Source organism: Crotalus tigris, unplaced genomic scaffold (assembly GCF_016545835.1).
Source record: "Crotalus tigris isolate CLP2741 ecotype Arizona unplaced genomic scaffold, ASM1654583v1 scf7180000017685.4511686, whole genome shotgun sequence".
NCBI lineage: Eukaryota > Metazoa > Chordata > Lepidosauria > Squamata > Viperidae > Crotalus > Crotalus tigris.
In genome coordinates this window covers 1,671,902-1,692,837 of record NW_024096565.1, presented here as the reverse complement: position 1 = coordinate 1,692,837, position 20,936 = coordinate 1,671,902, and the positions used below count along the sequence as shown (strand labels likewise).

The 20,936-nt window shown below is 42.7% G+C and overlaps 2 protein-coding genes across 3 annotated transcripts in view; one reads left to right on the top strand and one right to left on the bottom strand.

Annotated features, from left to right (window-relative positions):
- CLDN10 (claudin 10) overlaps positions 1-1,952 on the bottom strand; it is a 59,852-nt gene extending 57,900 nt beyond the window's left edge. The window contains exon 1 of the mRNA XM_039337662.1: positions 1,514-1,952. Within this exon, the coding sequence (XP_039193596.1) occupies positions 1,514-1,727 (214 nt within the window). The 5' untranslated portion in view covers positions 1,728-1,952. The remainder of the gene's footprint in view (positions 1-1,513) is intronic.
- Positions 1,953-19,922: 17,970 nt separating this feature from the next.
- ABCC4 (ATP binding cassette subfamily C member 4) overlaps positions 19,923-20,936 on the top strand; it is a 182,880-nt gene continuing 181,866 nt past the window's right edge. For both annotated transcript variants that reach the window (XM_039337655.1, XM_039337654.1), the window contains exon 1: positions 19,923-20,251. In XM_039337655.1, coding sequence (XP_039193589.1) covers positions 20,175-20,251 — 77 coding nt within the window. In that variant the 5' untranslated portion in view covers positions 19,923-20,174. The remainder of the gene's footprint in view (positions 20,252-20,936) is intronic.

The following is a 20,936-nucleotide window of genomic DNA, read 5'->3' as shown; positions in this document are numbered from 1 at the left end:
GAGGAATGTAATTTTTCCTTTTAAACTGCAGTCTGCTTCTACTACAGCTACCTGTATTTTTGTTGGGACTTTTTAGCTGCCATAACCAACTGCCTCAACATTAATTCATCTTAATATGCATTTGGTTTTTTTTTAAACAAATTTTATTGGTTTTCAAATTTTACATTGAGTATTCGGAAAGCAGCGTGGTGGTGACTGGGTAATCAATGGTTCAATAACAAAATCTTTAGTACATATTTCAGGTTACATCATCAGAAATTCCTTCTCTATTTCCCTTAACATTTGTTATATCACATTTAAGCTAATAGATTTTTAATTATAACAAAGTTAATTAAAACATTTATCAATATATTTTTTGCTAATACAAATCCATATCCTGTTTTTAAGTTTTACCTAATTTTTAATTTTTTATTAGAATATTCCAATTTAACCTTTAGTATCCATAGTTTTTAAATTTCGGGTAATCCAAATTTCCTTTATTTCACTACATAAAAATCATCGTATCTAGAATATACATATTACTTACTTAAATATATTCTTATCTTATTTCATAAATATTTTCTATTTCTCATCCTAATACATCATCACTTGCTGATAGAGTGTCCTTTATTGTCTCAAGTCCATGATCTATATTATTTGGGCTAAACAATAGTTCAAAGCTAATTCCTATTTGTTAATTTTCATTTCCCTTATAGATCTAAATCCTAAATATATCTTAATATATATTATATATCTTAATATGCATTTATGAACCTATGAAAATATAATAGGATACATGGAACTGAATATGTTTACATTTGAATCCTGAGCAGTAAAACAGAAAATGTACAGTTGTAATGTAAGAGGTCAAGAGATTGAATGTGCTTCTCCTTTATGGAAGAAATTATAAAAGTTACTAGACAACAGGTGATCCTTTGGGTCATCAATTCAGAGGTATTTCTTTACCAGATTCCTCAATGCCTTCAATAATGGCCGAGCTTCTAAAGTACTTGAAAAGTTCCTAAAAACTCTGGGAGTTATTCAGAGATGTATCTGCCTTGAAATTAGCCTTTGTTCAACTAAATAACAGTCAAACATCAGAAGTTGACTACTAAAAATGTTTTTATGATCTTTTGTATTATTCATAAAATGTTTAATGATAATTTTATATCATTAAATGATTTATAACATCTGCCATAATTTCAATTCCACAGAGTTATGGGGGCCTGGATTTTGAATGCATTCTGTAAATTAGCCCATTTGAAATACCTTGGTTCAAAAATTGTTGCCCTATGATGCATTGTTTTCTCTAGTTAAAGATTACGGGAACAAAAGATTTAAATATGTATGTATGTATGTATGTATGTATGTATATAGTAATAATAGTAATAAACAGTTTGGAATTCAGCTTCTATTCCCTCCTGTTCCAAGCCTACAGATATCAGGGCACCAGTAAAACTATATTGGTTCCTAGAGATCATGCTCCATGTATTCATGAGCCCCTCACTTGTTGCGGAACTGCTTGGTAACTTACCCTCTATGTTGAAGATAGTCAGATGAGGCCTACAGTGGAAAGCGCCCATCGCGTTTCCTGCGCAGTTCATCCAGAGACCTTGGAAGACCCAAGTTGCTGTTATCACTGAAGATGCTCGGCTGGTGACTTTCCATTCATTTGAGGCTGTGGCTGCAATAATTGCCCCTATCCCACAGAAACAGAAGAGGAAAGCAACAATTTGTATTCCCGACATGTTCCACAGATGCCAATCAACTTCCAGTGGCTTATTCTGTTGCAATGGGAAGTAGCAAGCCCTTGTGCCTGTCTAGTATGACATTACCACATTACATGAAAACAGGTGTTCAATGAGTGGCAAGGCCAATGTAAATGCAGTCATTCTTCATATCCGACTGATATCTAATACCTTGAGCCAAGTACCTCTGTGAGACAATGAGTACAAAATGCTGGGATCATTCCGTTGTAGCCCCCAATTTAAAATATAGCGCCATTAATTTGTAATTCTGGAATGTTATTCTTTAATATTTTTCTGTTTTTGGTGTTCTAGCATTCAGTTAATGCTTAATTTTTTTGTTAATCTGAAACACAACAAATTTCTAACTAAAAGAAAGAAAGAAATAAGTGCAGAGTCCAAATGGCACTTTAGCATTTGGCATTTGTTTGACCAAACGTGTTTAAATATTTTTTAATAGAAGACTTTGTAAGCCAAAGCTTACATAAGAGAAGTCCTGCCAGACTGGACCTATCAAACGCAGGATACTGTTGCATGTGGAAATCCTATATTGAAGATAGATAGAATCATAGAATCATAGGGCTGGAAGGGACCTTTCAAGGTCTTCCAGTCCAACCCCCTGCCCAAGGCAGGAACCCTTATACCATCCTGGAGGGTTGCCCAATCTTTTTAGAAAACCTCCAGTAATGCAGTCCCATCACTCCGGCAAGCAAGCTGTTCAATTTAATTAACCATTTTCACTGTTAGGAAATTCCTCCTTAGTTCCAGGTTGGACCTCCCTCTGATGAGCTTACATTCATTGCTTCTTATCTTGCCCTCAGGTGCTATGGAGAATAATCAGCCCCTTCTTCCCTATGACAGGTACTGGAAGACTGCTATTGGAAATATGAAATAGTCCTCAATGATACAATCACTAGAGCACCTCCTTGGGCTCAAGTTTCTAGTTCTGGGGAAAGAAGTCCCACTGTGTTGATGTGTAACTGAAAAGAGGTGGGGATAGTGATAGTATCTTGAGAAAGGACTTGGAAGCAATATACTGTATACATAGCAGAGCAAGGTTAGCCACTTTTGACATACTTTGACCTCTAAAGCAGAGTGTAGAACCTCTGACTCAGAGTCTTAATCCTATCTAGCTTGATAGACTCTAAAGGAGGCCTACATAAGGCCATTTCCCCCCCAAACTCTGCCTGTTCTTCTCCACCACTGAGGACTATCTCCACTTCGCCTTTAAGCACCATTCCTGATGTCACAGGCCCACTGGAGCAACCACTTGGGCTAGATTCCAAGTTGTTTAAGTTTGAAACATCTGCATATATTTGTAAGGTGACCAACTTTTTTACAATGAAAAGGAGGACACAAATAAATTGAAGAAAAAAAATATCGTAAAAGCTGGCCTGGCCCATGGAAGGTCAACCGCCCGCCGTGTCCCTGCCCGCAGCCATCCTGCCAGCACCGCTGCCCTGCCGTGTAGAGCGGGCCCTGAGGCTCCCAAAGCACCAGCCATGCCGGCTCTGGCCCCGGGGGGCAGCCCACTGTTGATACACCCTGCCTGCAACCGCCCCGCCAGCACCACCGCCCACCGTGCGCAGCCCTGTGTAGAGAGAGCCCCGTGGCTCCCACAGCACGGGGGGGTAGCCAGCCGCTGCCTCCCCTCACACCCCCGCCCACAGCACCCCTGCCGCCCCTGCCTCTTGCGCCCGCACCCATTATTGCCCTAGCAGAGCCGAAGATCAAGAAAAACTTACCGCTCCAGTCTCCTTCAGGTATCTTCGGAACTAACTAGGAGATGGCATAGTTGGGTAGCAGGGAGGGGTGCAAAGTTCGTGCCAATTCGCCTTCGCTGCAGACAACTTGCATGTGCAAAGTTTGCCAGCTGGGTGTTTTGGCGCGCTCAGCAGCAATTCCTGTTGACTTTCAAAAGCCAATAGGGGGAGTAGCACAGCTCATGCAAAAGTTGAAAAAAAAACCATCAAAAAAAGATGCCGAAACGCCGTTCTGAGTGTTCTATGAGAAAAAAAAAGCCCTGCAGATTAGTCTTCAAATATCAAAAAGGAGGACATGTAGGAGGACACTTTTCGAGGGAGGACAGACCTTACAAAAGGAGGACTGTTCTCCCTAAAGGAGGACAGTTAGTCACCTTAATATTTGTGGTATAAAGCTATTCACTTCAGAGATTATAATTGCCTAAATTAGCACTAGGTACAGTATGTTCCTTGTCTTGAAAAGTCAATGACCCCCCCTCCCTATGTAATTTTAAATATAATATAAATATAATTAAATATAAGTGTGGATCCATAACAGATATTATTATGCTGCTTATAAATATTGCAGCAGCTTTGTCCTTCTGGCTAAATGTTGTCTTTGTATAGGACAGGGGTAGGCAACCTTGGCTCTTTTATGACTCGTGGACTTCAACTCCCAGAATTCCTGAGTTATTGAAGTCAACGAGTCATAAAAGAGCCAAGGTTGCCTACCCTGGTATAGGATCCACCATAAATCAAACTGGCCAGTTTCTTTGTTAATAAAAAGTTTATTGGTTTTTTCCATTTTTTACAAAGCTTAGGACACAACGTGCTGGTTAGGGTGTCGAATCATTCAAAGACAAAATCGTATACATATAACTCAAATTAATTATGAACAATTTCCTCTCTATTTCCTAAATATAATATTACTTATTAAAATTAATACAATTTTAGGTAAAATTCAATCCAACAAAAATCCTCATTGACCTTGCAATTATAATAATCTATATTCTGTTTTTAAGCTTTAGTAATTATCATTGTCATATTCCAGTTACATTTCAATGAAAATATAGTTGGGAATGATAGATCATTCATTGAGACTAATTTTTTCCCTATCACAAGTAGTTCATCCTCTCTCTCTATTACAACATATTTTCCATATTTAGAATAATAATATAAATCCAACAGATACAGTTCTATTTTTAAAAATATATTCTATCATTTCATCAATCTATATCTATAAAAAATCTTTAATAAAGTTTACACCTTCAAATACTTATCAACTATAATATCAGGAACTTCCCATCCTTCATTCATTATTAAATCAAACAAAAACTTTCTCTCTATTACAAAATAGTTATCATATTTAAGATAATAATGTAATTCCAAAAAGTACATTTCTATTTTTAAAAATATAATCTATTATTTCATCACTCTACGTCTATAAAGTCTTTTTAACCCCTAAACAGGTTTACTCCTGCGAATAATTATCAACTATGATAACAGTCAATTCTCATCCTTCATTCGTTATTAAACCAGACAAAATCTCTAAAGCCTTTTTAACCCATCAAGTGATATTTTATGTCACATTTAAACCTAACTCTAGCTTTCTTTCTATGCCAAGTTGGTTCCCATATTAAAGCTTTTCGATTATTGAACCTCAAATTTTGGTTATAAAAATTTCTAACCAATTCAAACTGAGCAAAATTTTGTTCCCTTTCTATCAATATCATCTGGGTGTTATATTGACTTTTATTCCATGTTATAATTGTAAGTGAATTATCTGCTTTATTGTAGTTTCCAGAAGGTTTTATCTGAATGTCAATCTTTAGCCAGTTTCTTTAAAGATGGTTGTCTAGGGAGATTCTCAGTCATCCAGGTTATGGTTGTCCCAAAGGTGCTCTTTCAGGAGGCAACTGGACTTTCTTGTTTTTCTTTGAATACGTTTCACTTCTCATCCAAGAAGCTTTTTCAGCTCTGACTGGATGGTGGGCAATGGAAGGATTTATATTTCTTGCAGACAGCTGGTCATTTGCATTCTTTTAGAGAGTCGCTGAGGCCACTTGGAGGTTTGTTAGGTGGGAAATGGAGTATCTTAAGGAGTTCTGCAAGATGTCTGATGCAGTCTTGAGATTTTAAAAGGAAGATAAGTGCAGATGTATTCAGAACCCGTTAGATAAGACAGGAGTTAACATAAATAAAAAAAAATTTGGGATCAAATCGCATTAAGATACAGGAGTCCTCTGGATATTGAGGTTTAAAAAAAACACAGCCCTTGTGATTGCAATGTGACAATCCCAATTTCTATAAAGAATTTCCTAGTCCTTTTCTGTAATTCTTTCAGTGGAAAAATATCCCAAACTATTTTTTTTCTTCCTGCAGTGGAAATACAATTACGAGAAAAGTCTTCTGAAGGGAAGGGGATGTGGAAGAAACAAAAACAACAAAGCAGAACTCCAAGGAGATGAGAATTGGGCGGTAGTTTCCTGTGCCTGATGCACATACACTTGGAGCAATACAGAGCCCTGGCCGCATGCATTTAGCTCTTAATGATCACACATTATTCAACCAAAACACTTAGAAGTTCTGAAGTGGGAGGAGAGAGTTAATCAGTCATTTATTTGGGGGTTCAAAGCTCATTTGTTAACCTATTTGCATTTTTTAACTCTTCTTTTCAGGCATACATCTGAAGTGTACAAAAAGAACTTTATCCTAGCAGATAAAAGGCTTTTGGATTGTAAGGAGGCTGGTGAATCACAGAGGATAGGTAATGATCTGCCATATTACTAACTGGAAGGTGCAATCAAGCCCATATTAGCATACACAAAAGCCCTTAAATCAATAAACAGGACATCACCAGTGAGCGTCCTTACAGGAGGGTGAATGAGAAATTGGATCTCTCTGCTCCCTGGATGTATTGGGTTCACTGTTTAAGCTGCTTGGCTTTTTTCCTCACACAGCTGAAGTTGACAGCAGCTGAGGAAAAACATGTCTGAACACTAAGTGATACAGTCATAAAGCACAACACTGCATGACCTCATTGTTTAGTGGCAGCAATCCTGGCACTCTACATTGTAAGGTAACCAACCGTCCTCCTTTAGGGAGGACAGTCCTCCTTTTCTAAGTTCTGTCCTCCCTCGAAAAGTGTCCTCCTACATGTCCTCCTTTTTGATATTTGAAGACTAATCTGCAGGGCCTTTTTTTTCTCATAGAATGCTCAGAACGGCGTTCTGGCACCTTTTTTTGATGTTTTTTTTTCAACTTTTTCATGAGCTGTGTTACTCCCCCTATTGGCTTTCGAAAGCCAATAGGAATTGCTGCTGAGCGCACCAAAACAGCCGGCCGGCAAACTTTGCACATGCAAGTTGTCTGCAGTGAAGGTGAATTGGCAGGAACTTTGCACCCCTCCCTGCTACCCAGCTACACCATCTTCTAGTTAGTTCCGAAGATACCTGGAGGACACTGGAGCGGTAAGTTTCTCTTGATCTTTGGCTTTGCTAGGGCAATAATGGCTGTGGGACGGTGGGGGGCTGTGGGCGAGGGTGTGAGGGGTGGCAGCAGCCAGCTGCCCCCCATGCTGTGGGAGCCGTGGGGCTCTCTCTACACGGGGCTGTGCAGGGTGGGCGGTGGTGATGGCGGGGTGCCTGCAGGCGGGGTGTGTTGATGGCGGGCTGCCCCCCGGAGCTGGAACTGGTGCGGCTGGTACTTTGGGAGCCGCAGGGCTGGCTCTACATGGGGCTGTGCAGGGTGGGCGGTGGTGCTGGCGGAGTGGCTGCAGGCAGGGTGTGTTGATCGTGGGCTGCCCCCTGGGACCAGAGCCGGCGCGGCTGGTGCTTTGGGAGCCGCAGGGCCCGCTCTACACAGCCGGGCCAGCTTTTAAAATATTTTTCCTTCAATTTATTTGTGTCCTCCTTTTCATTGTAAAAAAGTTGGTCACCTTATACATTGCCATTGTTAAGTGAGAATCGCGGGTCGTTAAACAAGTTCCAGGTAGCTTGCAAGCAGGCAGTGGTGCAAATGCGACAAGGCCAGGGATAGCTGCTGATGGGTGGGGAAAGTGTAAGTCAATTACTGGAGCAGAATGTAACCTGCCCTGCCCGCTTCCATATTGCTTGGGAGAAGCTGGCAGGGAAGGTTGCAAATGGTGATCATGTAACCGTGGAATCAGAGGTGGGATTCAGCTGGTTCGCACCACTTCAGCAGAACCAGTAGCTAATTTTTTTGTTGCCTAGGCTCAGAATGGACTTCTGGAAGTGCCATCCACACAGAGAACCTGTGGTTCACATATTTGAATTCCACCACTGCATGGGATGCTACAACTTTAATGTGTAGCCAATTGCCAAGCACCCAAATTGCAATCACATGAACTCAAGAATACTGGGATGGCCAAAAGGATAAGGACCAGTGGAAAGTACCACTTGTTCAGTGCCACTAAAACTTCAAACAGTTGCTGAATGGCTGGTTGTTAAACCAGGACTACCTGTATTCACACACACACACACACACGTACACACAAATACACACACACTTCCTTTCTCTCTCTCTCTCTTTCTCTCTCTCTGTACATATGAACACAAAATTAAATTCAATTTATAGATGCAAAGTGAAAGCATCAAAATTCACATATTTGCACAATAGCAAAGATTTTTTTTTCCTTATTATTCTACTGGTTTATGAGTGCTTTTCCCCCTTCATCTTCTCTCTGTTACAAAATAGTAAAACTCATATCACAGCTGTGGCTGGTTTGAACCACAGGAGAAATTCTTTGCTAAAGAAATATCTTTCTTTCCTCTTTCTCGCTTAGCTTTATTATTTCCTTTCTTTTTTTGTGATTTTTCTCAGTCAAATAAGGTTGAAGGGCTTCACCAGTGTATGTTTCTTGGGCTCTTTGGAAAGTGATAGTGAAAACTTTCTCCCTCAAGTATCTGGAAAAATCAGTCAAATAGCAGCGCTGAAAAAAATTGTGACCAGTTCTTGTACTTATAAACATCTGGGGGGGGGGGAAGGGAGGGGGAAATAGGACAAGAAGCAATGGGTGGAAGCTTAACAAAGAGAGATTCAACCTAGAACTAAGGAGAAATTTCCTGACCGTGAGATCAATTAAACAGTGGAACAGCTTTTGCCTCCAGAAGTTTTGGGTGCCATCACTGGAGGGTTTAAGAGGAGATTTGACAGCCATTTATCCATAATTGTATTAGGTCTTCTGCTTCAGCAGGGGGTTGGACTAGAAGACCTCCAAGGTCCCTTCCAACTCTGTTATTCTGTAATAATTTTGTAAAGGGAACTTGGTTTTCTACTTCCAGTTACAGGTAATCCTTACTGTCCATACTGGCACAAAGTTGGGACCGTAAGAGAATTTTTGTTGCTAACCAAAGGGATTGTTAATGAGTCGTGGCTGATTGTAACAACCTTTTTTGCTAGAGTTGTTAAGCAATCACTGCAGTTGTTAAGAGAACTACGTGACTGTTAATCAAATTCAGCTTTCTCCATTTCCTCTGCCTGTTGGAAGGTCGAAAGTGGCAATCCCCTGACCTCGGGATATTGCAACTGTTATAAAGCCATCCTGGTTGCCAAGTGCTCAAATTATGAACATGTGACTGTGGGGATGCCATGATGGTTGTTAAGCATGAGGACCAGTTGTAAGTTCCATTTTTCAATGCTGTTGTAATCTTGAACGGCTGCTAAATGAATGGTTGTAAATCGAGGATTACTTGTATTGCAAAGGAGGAGAGTTAACAACAAAGATGATAGAATTGATTCAGCAGCAGGTGACTGGGAAAAGGGAGTCTTTGGGAAGGTGTGTGTGTCAAAAAGTCAAGATGGTGGCCACCGCCAGATGGTCAAATCCTCCTGCTTTTAATGTACATTGAAACCACATGACTCTGGCTCCCACTTTGACCTTTTTTGAGCCCCTCCATCTCCTGCAGACACCCATACTGGGAGAAAGTGGAGGGAAAAATTGGTTTTCCATCTCACATTTTAATCCAGGAACGTAACAATCACTTTCACCTTAAAGGCCAGGCATTATGAGGTTCCGGAAGTCAAGGAATTCTTTGGCAGAACAAATGATCTCATAATTTCTCTCAGTGTTCAGATTTGCAGTTGAAAAGCATTGCCCTTGCTTTCTTTTCTAGCTTTAAAAAGTGATAATTATCCTTGCAACTGGAAAAATAAAGAAAGATTGGTCTATGTCATCCTAATTAAAAGCTGGAACAGTTGTTGCTGTTGATATATGTGAGTGTGTATTATTTCCTAACAATTATTTTGTTGTTTGTTTAATATGATGCTATGACATTATTCTGGATCTAGTAAATCTTCGGACAGTTTCCATGGCATCACACTTAAAGAGAAAGCAAATCATTTGTCATGTCATTTATTTATTGCTTTTCATTGCTGTGTTATGGAGTTTGTGCCAATAAAGAACAATGTAATCCCTGATTTTGTGATTGAACCTAGTTGGACTTACATCTGAACTAGATTGCAGTCACTTGTCAAAAAGAGCCTTAGCTGTACACACAAAAGATCAAACAAGGAAGTCGGACCATAAGTCAGATGATGCACTAAATAAAAACATCACAGCTGGAAATGTAATGTTGCCTAATAGGAGCAGGAAGTTTCACTTTTCTGCAGCTATTTAGGATTTTCATTTTCTTCTAAGAATGAAGAAAAGAGTCTTCATATCTGGGATGTTCTCTGAAGGTAAAAAAAAGAAGGACTTGGGGTGAAATGATAGCAGTCTTCCAATATTTGAGAGGCTATCACAGAGAGGAGGAGGTCCACCTATTCTCCAAAGCACCAAAAGGCAGAACAAGAAGTAACAGATGGAAACTTATCAAAGAGAGATCCATCCTAGAACTAAAGAGAAATTTCCTGTCAATGAGGACAATTAATCACTGGAATGGCTTGCCTCCAGAATTGTGAGGCAATTGGAGATTGGACAAAGATATAGACTAGAGCAGTGATGGTGAACCTTTTAGAGACCGAATGCCCAAACTGCAACCCCAAATCCCCTTATGCATCGTCGAGTGCTGGGTGGGTGTGGCCCATTGGCTGGGTGTGGCCAAATGGGGGGGCGTGGCTGCGGTAATGGCAGACTGGGTGGGACTAAAAAGTTCAATCAATCAATTCCAACTTTGCAAGATCTTTTTTTTCCTCGCGAGAAGTTGAAATTGACTCATTGATTGAACCTTTTTTTTTTTTGCACATGGCGGTGGAGGCCTAAAGCGAAAAGGTTTTATAAAACCCAGCTGAAGGCCTAGGACTGGGGCGACGGTGCGCATGCCCACAGAGAGGGCTCTGAGTGCCGCCTCTGGCACCCATGCCATAGGTTTACCACCACTGGACTAGAGTCTTCCTGCTTGACTAGGCTTGGACTAGAAAACCTCCAAGGTCTTTTCCAACTGTATAATTCTCTAATCTATCTGATACTCCCACTGATAAAATTACAGTAAATTTGTTTTTGCTTTTTGATGTAGAAACCATTCAGATGCACAGACTTGATGCTTTCCAATTCCATAAGATAGTCCTCAACTTGTGACTGGTTTTTTAACAACCATCTGTGAAGCATTTCCAGCCATCATCAAATATTGTATGTCCCCCCCAGGTCACATGATTATATTTCAGGCACTTGGCAACTTGTTCACATTTATATTAGGTTGGTACTCCACAAGTAAAAGTGAGTGACACAACCTGCATCGATATTGATTGCTTTTTGTTCTGTTTGGAAAAAGTTTAGGATTTCTCAAAATTATTGCAACCATAGTGTAAGGTTTAAATGATCTGAGCAAAAAAAACTTAGCCAGAACCTCATAACAGAGTCTTATATTCTACCTACAATGTTCTATGAATATAGTACTATAATAAGGTGACCAACTTTTTTACAATAAAAAGGAGGACACAAATAAATTGAAGAAAAAAATATCATAAAAGCTGACCTGGCCCATGGAAGGTCAACAGCCCGCCGCGCCCCCGCCTGCAGCCGCCCTGCCAGCACCGCTGCCCTGCCGTGTAGAGCGGGCCCCGCGGCTCCCAAAGCACCAGCTGCGCCGGCTCTGGCCCCGAGGGGCAGCCCACTGTCGACACACCCTGCCTGCAGTTGCCCTGCCAGCACCACTGCCCACCCTGTGCAGCCCCGTGTAGAGAGAGCCCCGTGGCTCCCACAGCATGGGGGGGCAGCCAGCCGCTGCCGCCCCTCACACCCTCACCCTCAGCACCCCCGCTGCCCCTGCCTCTGCACCCATTATTGCACTAGCAGAGCCGAAGATCAAGAGAAACTTACCACTCCAATCTCCTCCAGGTATCTTCGGAACTAACTAGGAGATGGTGTAGTTGGGTAGCAGGGAGGGGTGCAAAGTTCGTGCCAATTCGCCTTCACTGCAGACAACTTGCATGTGCAAAGTTTGCCAGCTGGGTGTTTTGGCGCGCTCAGCAGCAATTCCTATTGGCTTTTGAAAGCCAATAGGGGGAGTAGCACATCTCATGCAAAAGTTGAAAAAAACGCATATACAAAATATGCCGGAACACCGTTCTGAGCATTCTATGAGGGAAAAAAAAGCCCCGCAGATTAGTCTTCAAATATCAAAAAGGAGGACATGTAGGAGGACACTTTTCGAGGAAGGACAGACCTTACAAAAGGAGGACTGTCCTCCCTAAAGGAGGATGGTTGGTCACCTTAACTATAAATACAACATAAATATTGTAAAATAAATAAATCATATTTACAGTATGATGCCCACAGGAAATCCCTCAACTGACCTGGTTTTCAGCTTCCTTGATTACAGCCTGCATTACATAAGGAAGCCTTTTCCCTATTCCCCCCCACCTCCCAAGTCACAAGTAGCCCACATCTTTTTTGGAGCGTCTCTCAGCCTTCTTGACCGATTGAGTGAGGGGCTTCAGGGAAAGAAAGTAATCTGCTCCTCTGAATGATCCCATAGCAATTCTTTCTTCAGAACTTTTTTTTATTGATAAATTCTTCAGTGGTGGTTATTCATTTTTCGTACTAAACTTCTCTCAAAAGCCAGGACACTTTTAACTCCTTTGAAGGACATTCCAGAATCGCATTTTCTTCTCAAATATTAGTAGAGAACTTGGGGCTCTATTTGTGCGACCCATTCAGTCTCCTAGCTAAATCAGTTGTCTCTATGCTGTAGCAACATATGATCCAGAATTACCAGGTTACTCTTTGGCTGGTGATTTTTCAATCCTCCCAGCCACTGTAGAAGAGATGGAGAGTGGGGCTATCTTTTGGGAATATCTGAACATCTGTGATGGGCCAATTCACTTATCATGAAGAAAATCCAGGAGAGCAGGTGTACATTTTGTCCCCCCCCCTCTACCTTTCTTCCACTATTTGCTCTTATCCCCATTTAAAGGAATTTTAGAGGATCCCTGTTGTGGAACAGAATCAAAAAGGACAGGAATCATTCCGTTCATAGGTTCATTGAAGGCATGTAGAAATAAAAGTTTGGAAAACTATTGCAACAATTAAAATAAGACAAAAAAATGAGGCACTGCCTGGCTGTACAAGCTGTTAGTCAATGGAACAAGTGGCCACACAAAGTAGTGAGTCATATATCTGCTGCAGGGTTTTTCAAATGTGTCTTGCATAAGTGTCTATAAGAACTTGATGGGATTCCATAAGAGACTATAGAGAAGAACACATTCATTGGAACTCATCCAATTTTCTATGCTTAGAATTTTGCCTCTTGACCAGACTTCTGGGATGATGATGATGGTTACTAACAGATTCCATGGCCTGAGAAAGTCTGGGAACACTTGACCCAGTGAGTTGTGCCCTGGACACATACTTAGCCTCTAATATCCTCCTCACTCTATGATTTGAGGATAAGGCAATGCACAGGGGGAGGCCAGGAGCATCTGCAGGTAGGTCTGAAAAAGTCAAAATGGTGGCCACAACCTTGTGATTGAAGCCTCATCTTTTTTTATATGCATCACAAGCATATACATACAAAACCAGATGTGGTTTCAGTCAACTTTTCTGATTGCCCTATGACCTCTCCCGATGAGAGTGGATATATAAAAAAAGTTTGTATTGTATATCCTTTATATCAATAAATAGATACATCAGAAGCAGAAATTATCAAAACATTAACATCCAACTTTCTTCATTACCGGCACTACAGCATTGGGTTGCTGGAATTAGGAAGACCACAGCCTACCCCTAATACAGACAAATTACATTTACAGGGATCATCCTGTAGAATGCTATTTTAAGTTCATTGCAGTGTTTTTTCTGTTTAACTCTATGATGTCCAATGCCCATTGATCCCACAATGGATGGATAAATGAAGGATAACAAAGCAATATTTTCCCCCAAAGTATGAAGTATAAATCAAATCCTGCAAAACAGTAAGACTTAGGGGAAAAGGTATGTTTTTTGAGAAGTGATACTAAATGTAAAATAAGTGCAAAAAGCTAAATCACGGGATTGTTTGTGATTGTATCAATTTTATCGTGAAAAGTTTAATTTTCATTAAACTGCAACCAAACCAAAGTGTTAAATACTTTAGTAAATCCTGGAAATTCCAATGACTCAGTAAAGATAGGCTCAAGATCTGGAAAGAACTTGACAGACCTGAACACTGGGCCCTATCCAACAAAATGCAATTCAGTAGTGAGAAAAATAAGGTTTTATACTTAGACCCGAAGTATAGGCTAGAAAGAATGCAGAGAAAAGCAACAAAGATAATTAAGGAGCTAGGGATTAAAACATGATGAACGGTTGCAAGAATTGGGAATATCTAATCTAACCAAGGGAAGGACCAGGAGTGGCATGATGGCAGTCTTCCAATGTCACAGAGAGGAGACTCAACCCATTGTCCAAAGCACCTGACAGCAGGACGAGAAGTAACGGATGGAAACTTATCAAGGAGAGATCCAATCTAGAATTAAGGAGAAATTTCCTGATTATGAGAACAATTAATCAATAGAATGGTTTCCCTTTAGAACACCGGTGTCAAACTCGATCTCGTCATGTGAAGTATCATGATGTATCATGACTTTTTTTGCCTTTGTGGAGCCGGGGTGAGCGTGGCCTGCATATGAGTCACCGGGCCTGCATGTCGTCAGTTTGACACCCCTGCTTTAGAAGTCGTGGGTGCTCAACTCTGGAACTTTTTAAGAAGAGATTGGGCAGCCATTTGTCCAGAGTGGTATAGGGTCTCCTCTTTGAACAAGGGGTTGTCTTAGAAGACTGCCCAGGTCCTTTCCAACTCAGTTGTTCTTTATTCTGTATAACCCACATTTGACTTTGCAACATTCTTTCTTTAAGCCTGTAATTGACTCTGATCGGTGTTAAATCTGAGCATGGGAGACTGGTTTTCCAAGCTGCTTTTTGGCAAGATGGCACCTCTTGAATTAAAAAAAAAAAAAAAGATGAATGCCAGGCAGAACCTAATCCTTTAAGCTACAAAGGAAGGAGGCTGAAACATTTAATTCTGATCCTGTTTATTATAAAGTAATGCACATTACGCAGTTTGTCAGGTTTTGCATTGACAGTACAGTGCAGGGCTTCTCTATTGCTCTCAAGCTCTGAGACTTGTTCTCTGTTGCAGGAACAGCAGCATGTAAAAAGTTAAAGTAACCCGGCACTTTCAATCGTTGCAGGATTAAACAGGATTTGATCATTTAAAATGCCAAAGTTATTTTTGGTATTTCTATACAATGGCTGAAAACAGAGCTCCCACCTGCAATAAACATAGACTCAGTTCTGTTTTCCAAACAAATGGAACTCTGGATGAGCTTTTCTTCTGGGATCCTTCTCAATCCTTCATATTTTGGAGCTAGGAAACATTTATCAAAACTTGGAACCACTCCACAGGGCACTGATTATCTACTGATTCTATTAACTGCTAACAGGAAATATTACACTCACTTTTCATGAAGCTGTAGTTGTTTCTTGATGTTCATTAACTTTCATGTTTCCCTGTTTGGCAATTTATGAACTGCATCTGGAGAAAACATCAAGAGTCATGACCAGGCCCCTGGATGCTACAGCCAGGTCATCAATTCCCAGTCAGCCACCTCTGAAATTGATGCAGCAAGAATTACTTTTTATATATTATCAAAATAAAGTTTATAAACAAATAATTATCATGGAGAACCTGGTGATTTGATTCTCAGTCAGCTTGTTGTGAGGAAATCATAAAGCTCTTATTCCAAATATTTTTTTTTTCAGTTGTTCTCCTTTAGGCTACATCTCCATATTTTTGTCTGCTTTTCCTCAACAATCCTATGAACAATATTATCTTGCTGTCTCAATATTGCTAATATAGACGGGTGTTTCCTGTTAAATTTATTTATTTTTTACTTCCTCCTTTGTTCAGAAGGCTGCACATTTGAATTCTAGTATTTCTAGGAACTAGGCCTAGGCATATTAGTACCGGCACAATTAAATGGAGTTTGATATTTAAAGAGGACAGGATCTGATTCAGATTTGATTTCGACATAAGTGCACATTCCAATTTAGACTAATGCCAACAATGGGGCTATTGTCCAAGTATGTAAGGGGCAGAGTTTGGCTAGTGACATCATAACATGTATTGTATTTCATCACAGCTCACCTCCTCATGGATACCTAAGATTTCAACTAGTTCAAAATTCCTTGTTCAAAATTTGTTCATGAGCTATATAATGTCTGAAACTACTTTTTTTAGTCCAATAAGAGGTAGACCTATTAGAAGAAAATATCCATACAAAGTTTCAGTATATGCCATCTACAGTTTACTGCCATCAGATTTGAAATATCTCCCTTCTGCCCCTTTCAGCAGAGACTGCAAGGAAGGATTTTCCTCTAGACTTTCTATCAAAAATTCTTTAGAGAAGCTGTTCCATTGCAGTAAGTATTTTCTTCCAATTTAACAAGGCAAAGTTTCCAAAACATGTTTACATTTGCTGTTTTTTGGGGGACTGCAAGGCGATTAAACCGATCAGTCCTAGAGGAGATCAACCCTGACTGCTCTTTAGAAGGCCACATCCTGAAATTGAAACTCAAGTACTTTGGCCACCTAATGAGAAGGAAAGACTCACTGGAGAAGAGCCTAATGCTGGGAAAGATTGAGGGCAATAGAAGAAGGGGACGACCGAGAATGAGATGGCTGGATGGAGTCACTGAAGCAGTAGGAGTGAGCTTAAGTGGACTCCAGAAGATAGTAGAGGACAGGAAGGCCTGGAGGAACGTTGTCCATGGGGTTGCAATGAGTTGGACACGACTTCACAATTAATAACAACTTGTCTTGGCATGAAAGTGACCACTGAGATTCCCTTCATGGATGAGGTGCTTCATTGCCCCAGTCCTGGATTTTCTGGGGTGCTGAGAGTTTGTTTTTTTGGGATGCTCATTGACAGGTGTGGTATCCCTTCATCGATAACTTTGATGAAATACTAACCTGAGCAGGACATGCTAACATAAGAACAAGGCCAGGATAGGACTAAGAACGGTGACCCGTTCCTTTGGGAGCAGCAAAGCTTTATTTTCTTTGAGTTACCAGGATGCTTGGCCCAGATAGTTGGCAATCTTTTCTTTCTGGAAAGGTCTTCCTCATCCCTAACAGTATTTGATCCTATTAGAGTTGTGGATTGATACTAATATTGCCTGTTCGTTCATTAGAAGAAGCAGGAGAAGCAGTTTGGCTACAGAGAAAGAGAATGGCATGTAGAAGATGGTGCTGTAATCAAAGTTAAGTAAGATGCTTAGATAACCACCTTGCTTCCTATATTCTCTCATGCCTTGAATGACTTTAAGAGGTCCCAGCCTTGCAAGAACGTTGAAGCAAGGCTTGACCCGGGCAGTCAACCTTGAATCTATATTAAGAATATCAAGAGCTAAATTGTGCAGACAAGAGTAGTTTTTCATTTAGTGCAGTGTTTTTCAACCTAGGCAACTTGACGATGTGTGGACTTCAATTCCCAGAATTTATCAGTCATTTTGAGAATGGAAATCCACACATCTTCAAGCTGTCAAGGTTGAGATACGCTGATTTAGTACAAGAGGGACTACGAAAAGTCGAGAGCCTTGAAACCACCCCATTTATAAGAGGACAGCATTCTGCTTGCTGATCAATAGAATGGTAAGTGTGAGCAAACAGGATGTCTCTCATTTGGGGAGTCACATCTATTCACAGGTTTATACTCCAAGAATACATGGGAACAGCTCTCTGATTAGGCCTGTGCACCAATTCATTTACTGCTGATTTGCCACTTAATCCTGCCCTAGGCTCATCTGACAAGTCTTGGGTTGTGCCTGGCAGGTGAGCAGCTTTGTCTATCGGTCTTCAAAGATGTAACTGTCAAATGTAAAGAGACCTGTGAGCATCTTCTTCCCCTCTTGGACCACTTGCTTTCTTGAGAACAGCTGTCCGGTGGCAAATGTCAGTGTAACTTAAACTCAGCAAGGGCGGCTAAAACTTACTGAATCCAGCTTTGTAAGACAACTTTCATCCCGTCTCTCACCATCTCTCTCTTTTTTTTTAGGGAAGATCATTCAGATGATTGGAAAACAATTTCAAAATACCAGCGAGGAAATGGATGATCTGGTTTATCTTTATGGACAGGGCTCAAGCGGGAGTATTTCTCCGGTTCTGCCAAGCTGTCCCTGGATGGAGGTGTGTGAATCCTTTGCAGGCAGGAGGGAACAAGCCAAAATGAGGGAGGGGCTCAGCTGCTAATCAATCAATCAATCGATCGATCAATCAAAAAGAATAGAGTTGGAAGGGACCTTGGAGGTTTTCCAGTCCAACCCCCTGCTCAAGCAGGAGGTTTTATACCATTCCAGACAAGTGGCTGTCCAGTCTCTTCTTAAACACCTCCAGGGATGGGGTACCTACAACTTCTGAAGGCAAGCTGTTCCATTGGTTGTTTTCACTGTTAGGAAGTTTCTCCTTAGTTCTAGGTTGGTTCTCTCCTTGATTAGTTTCTGTCCATTGTTTCTTGTCTTGCCTGCTGGTGCTCTAGTGCCTTGGAAATCACCCTCTTCTTTGTGGCAGCCCCTCAAATATTGGAACACTGCTACCATATCAAGCCTACTCCTTCTTTCCTCTAGACCAATGATGGTGAACCTTTTAGAGACCGAGTGCCCAAACTGCAACCCAAAACCCACTTATTTATTGCTGGGTGCCAGGTGGGTGTGGTCCCCTTGGTGGGCGTGGCTGTGGTGGTCATGGCAGATTGGGTGGGTGTGGCCAAGGTGGACGTGATCACCTCAGTGTTGCTCGTGGGGAGGGACGCCAGTTGGGGCCGGGCAGGGTTGGAGATCCAGGGGGTCTCTGGCAGGTGGGGCGGTGGGCAGGAGGCTCTTCCTATGGGGTGAAGCGAGGCAAGGTGAGGCAGGGTGGGGGTGCCATTGTCACAGGGCAAGGTGAGGCAGGCCGGGACGGCTGCTGCCTGACACCATCAGCCCCTGCACACAGGCCAGCGAGCGCATGGGTGCTGGGATGCATCCGGCCATGTAGGACCTCGGTGAGTTAGTGGGCAGCTGGCTGAAGAGGGACGGTTGCCATCTCCAGGGCATGGCGCACATGCCCACAGAGAGGGCTCTGAGTGCCGCCTCTGGCACGCGTGCCATAGGTTCGCCACCACTGCTCTAGACTGACTATGCCTGGTTCCTGCAACTGTTCTTCATATGTTTTTGTCTCCAGGTCTTTAATCATCTTAGTTGCTCTTCTTTGCACTTTATCCAAAAACCTCCAGTGATGAAGTGCCCACAACCTCTGTAGGCAAGCCTTTGCACTGGTTGATTGTCCTCACTGTTAGGAAGTTTCTCCTCAATCCCAGGTTGCTTTTCTCCTTGATTAGTTTCCATCGATTGTTTCTTGTCTTGCCTTCTGGTGCTTTGGAAAATAAGTTGACCCCCTCTTCTTTGTAGCAGCCCCTCAAATACTGAAATACTGCTATCCTGTCACCCCTAGTTTTTCTTTTCTGTAGACTAGCCATACCCAATTCCTGCAACCGTTCTTCATATGTTTCAGTCTCCAGGTCCTTAATCATCTTAGTTGTTCTTCTTTGCACTTTATCTAAACACCTCCAGTGACGAAGTGCCCACAACTTCTGTAGGCAAGCCTTTGCACTGGTTAATTGTCCTCACCGTTAGGAAGTTTCTCCTTAATGCCAGGTGGCTTCTCTCCTTGATTAAGACTAGGGGCAGGGACGCCCAACGTGCCAGTTCTGGCGAAACTTCGCCTGCAGCATTTGAGCTTTCCATGCCGGCTAATTTTGCTGGCCCCGAGGCGCGCTGCCGGCAGGGGCTGCAATCGATCCGGCAGCTGAAAATCACCTTCGATCTGGAGGTGTTTTTTCCCCCTCGGTCTAAGACCTGCCTCCCGGCGGCTGGCTTTAGAAGAAGGCGGCCTCCGTCCCACTCGACTTCCGCGGAAAAGACAGCCGGCCTGGGCACGTGCGCCGCCGCCGAGCCTTCCCGGGCTTCTCGGAAGGCAGGAAGGCGGACGCTTTTAAGCGCCCGCGGCGGGCTGCCAGCTGCCCGGCTCGGAGGCGCAGCTCCCTCTACAGGCAGCCGCGGCGGGTGAGCCGGGTGTCGGGTTGCCCGGAAGCGCCTCCAGCCTTTACCCGAGCTCGCCCGCTCGCCGGTCCGGCCGCCTTCTCTGCCCGAGGGGAAGTCTTGGCCTCCCGAGGCCGCCGCGCAGGCTCCTCGGCTTTCTCCCGGCGGGGTCGGCGAGCGGCTGGAGGGCTGCCGATGGAGGCGCTTCCCTCCCGGGACGAGAAACCGAACCCTTCGTGGGAGGCCAACTTCTGCTCGCGGCTCTTCTTCTGGTGAGTCGCCGGCGTCCCCCGGGCTCCCCGCCCCACCGTCCCCGCTTTGCTCCCGAATCAGCCGCTTCCCCGCGAATGAATGGAGGCAGGCAGCCGGCCGGCTTCGAGTGTGAGTGAGTGAGTGTGTGTGTGTGGGGGGGGGGGGAGAAGGAAGAAATTCGCCGCCCGGGAAAAAAGATGCGAATCTCCGGAGACAGGTGGAGGAAGCGGCGGCGCTCGGCTTCGGAAAGCGGAGCGTCGCTCAGATCGAAACGATCGAAGCGCGTCTGAATGTTCGCAGAAGGGCAAAACGACCCGGAGGAAGCGGTTGGGAAACCCGACTACCCCCCCCACCCCTTTTACCACTTTGGGCGACTACTTCTTAATGCAGGTAGTCCTCGACTTACAGCAGTTCGTTTAGTGACCGTCCAAAGTTAGAACCGCATTGAAAGATGCGCGTTATATGACCATCTTGCACAGTTAGAGGACCTTGGCAGCATCCTCTTGATCATGTGATGAAAATTCAGATGCTTGGCAACTGCTTCATATTTATGACTGTTGCCGTGTCCCAGCGTTATGTGATCCCCTTTTGTCACCAGTCGGTTCAACGGGGAAGCCAGGGTCACTTAACAACCGGGGTTATGAACTTATCAACTGCAGTGATTTCGGTTAACAACTGTGGCAAGAACGATTGTGAAATGGGTCA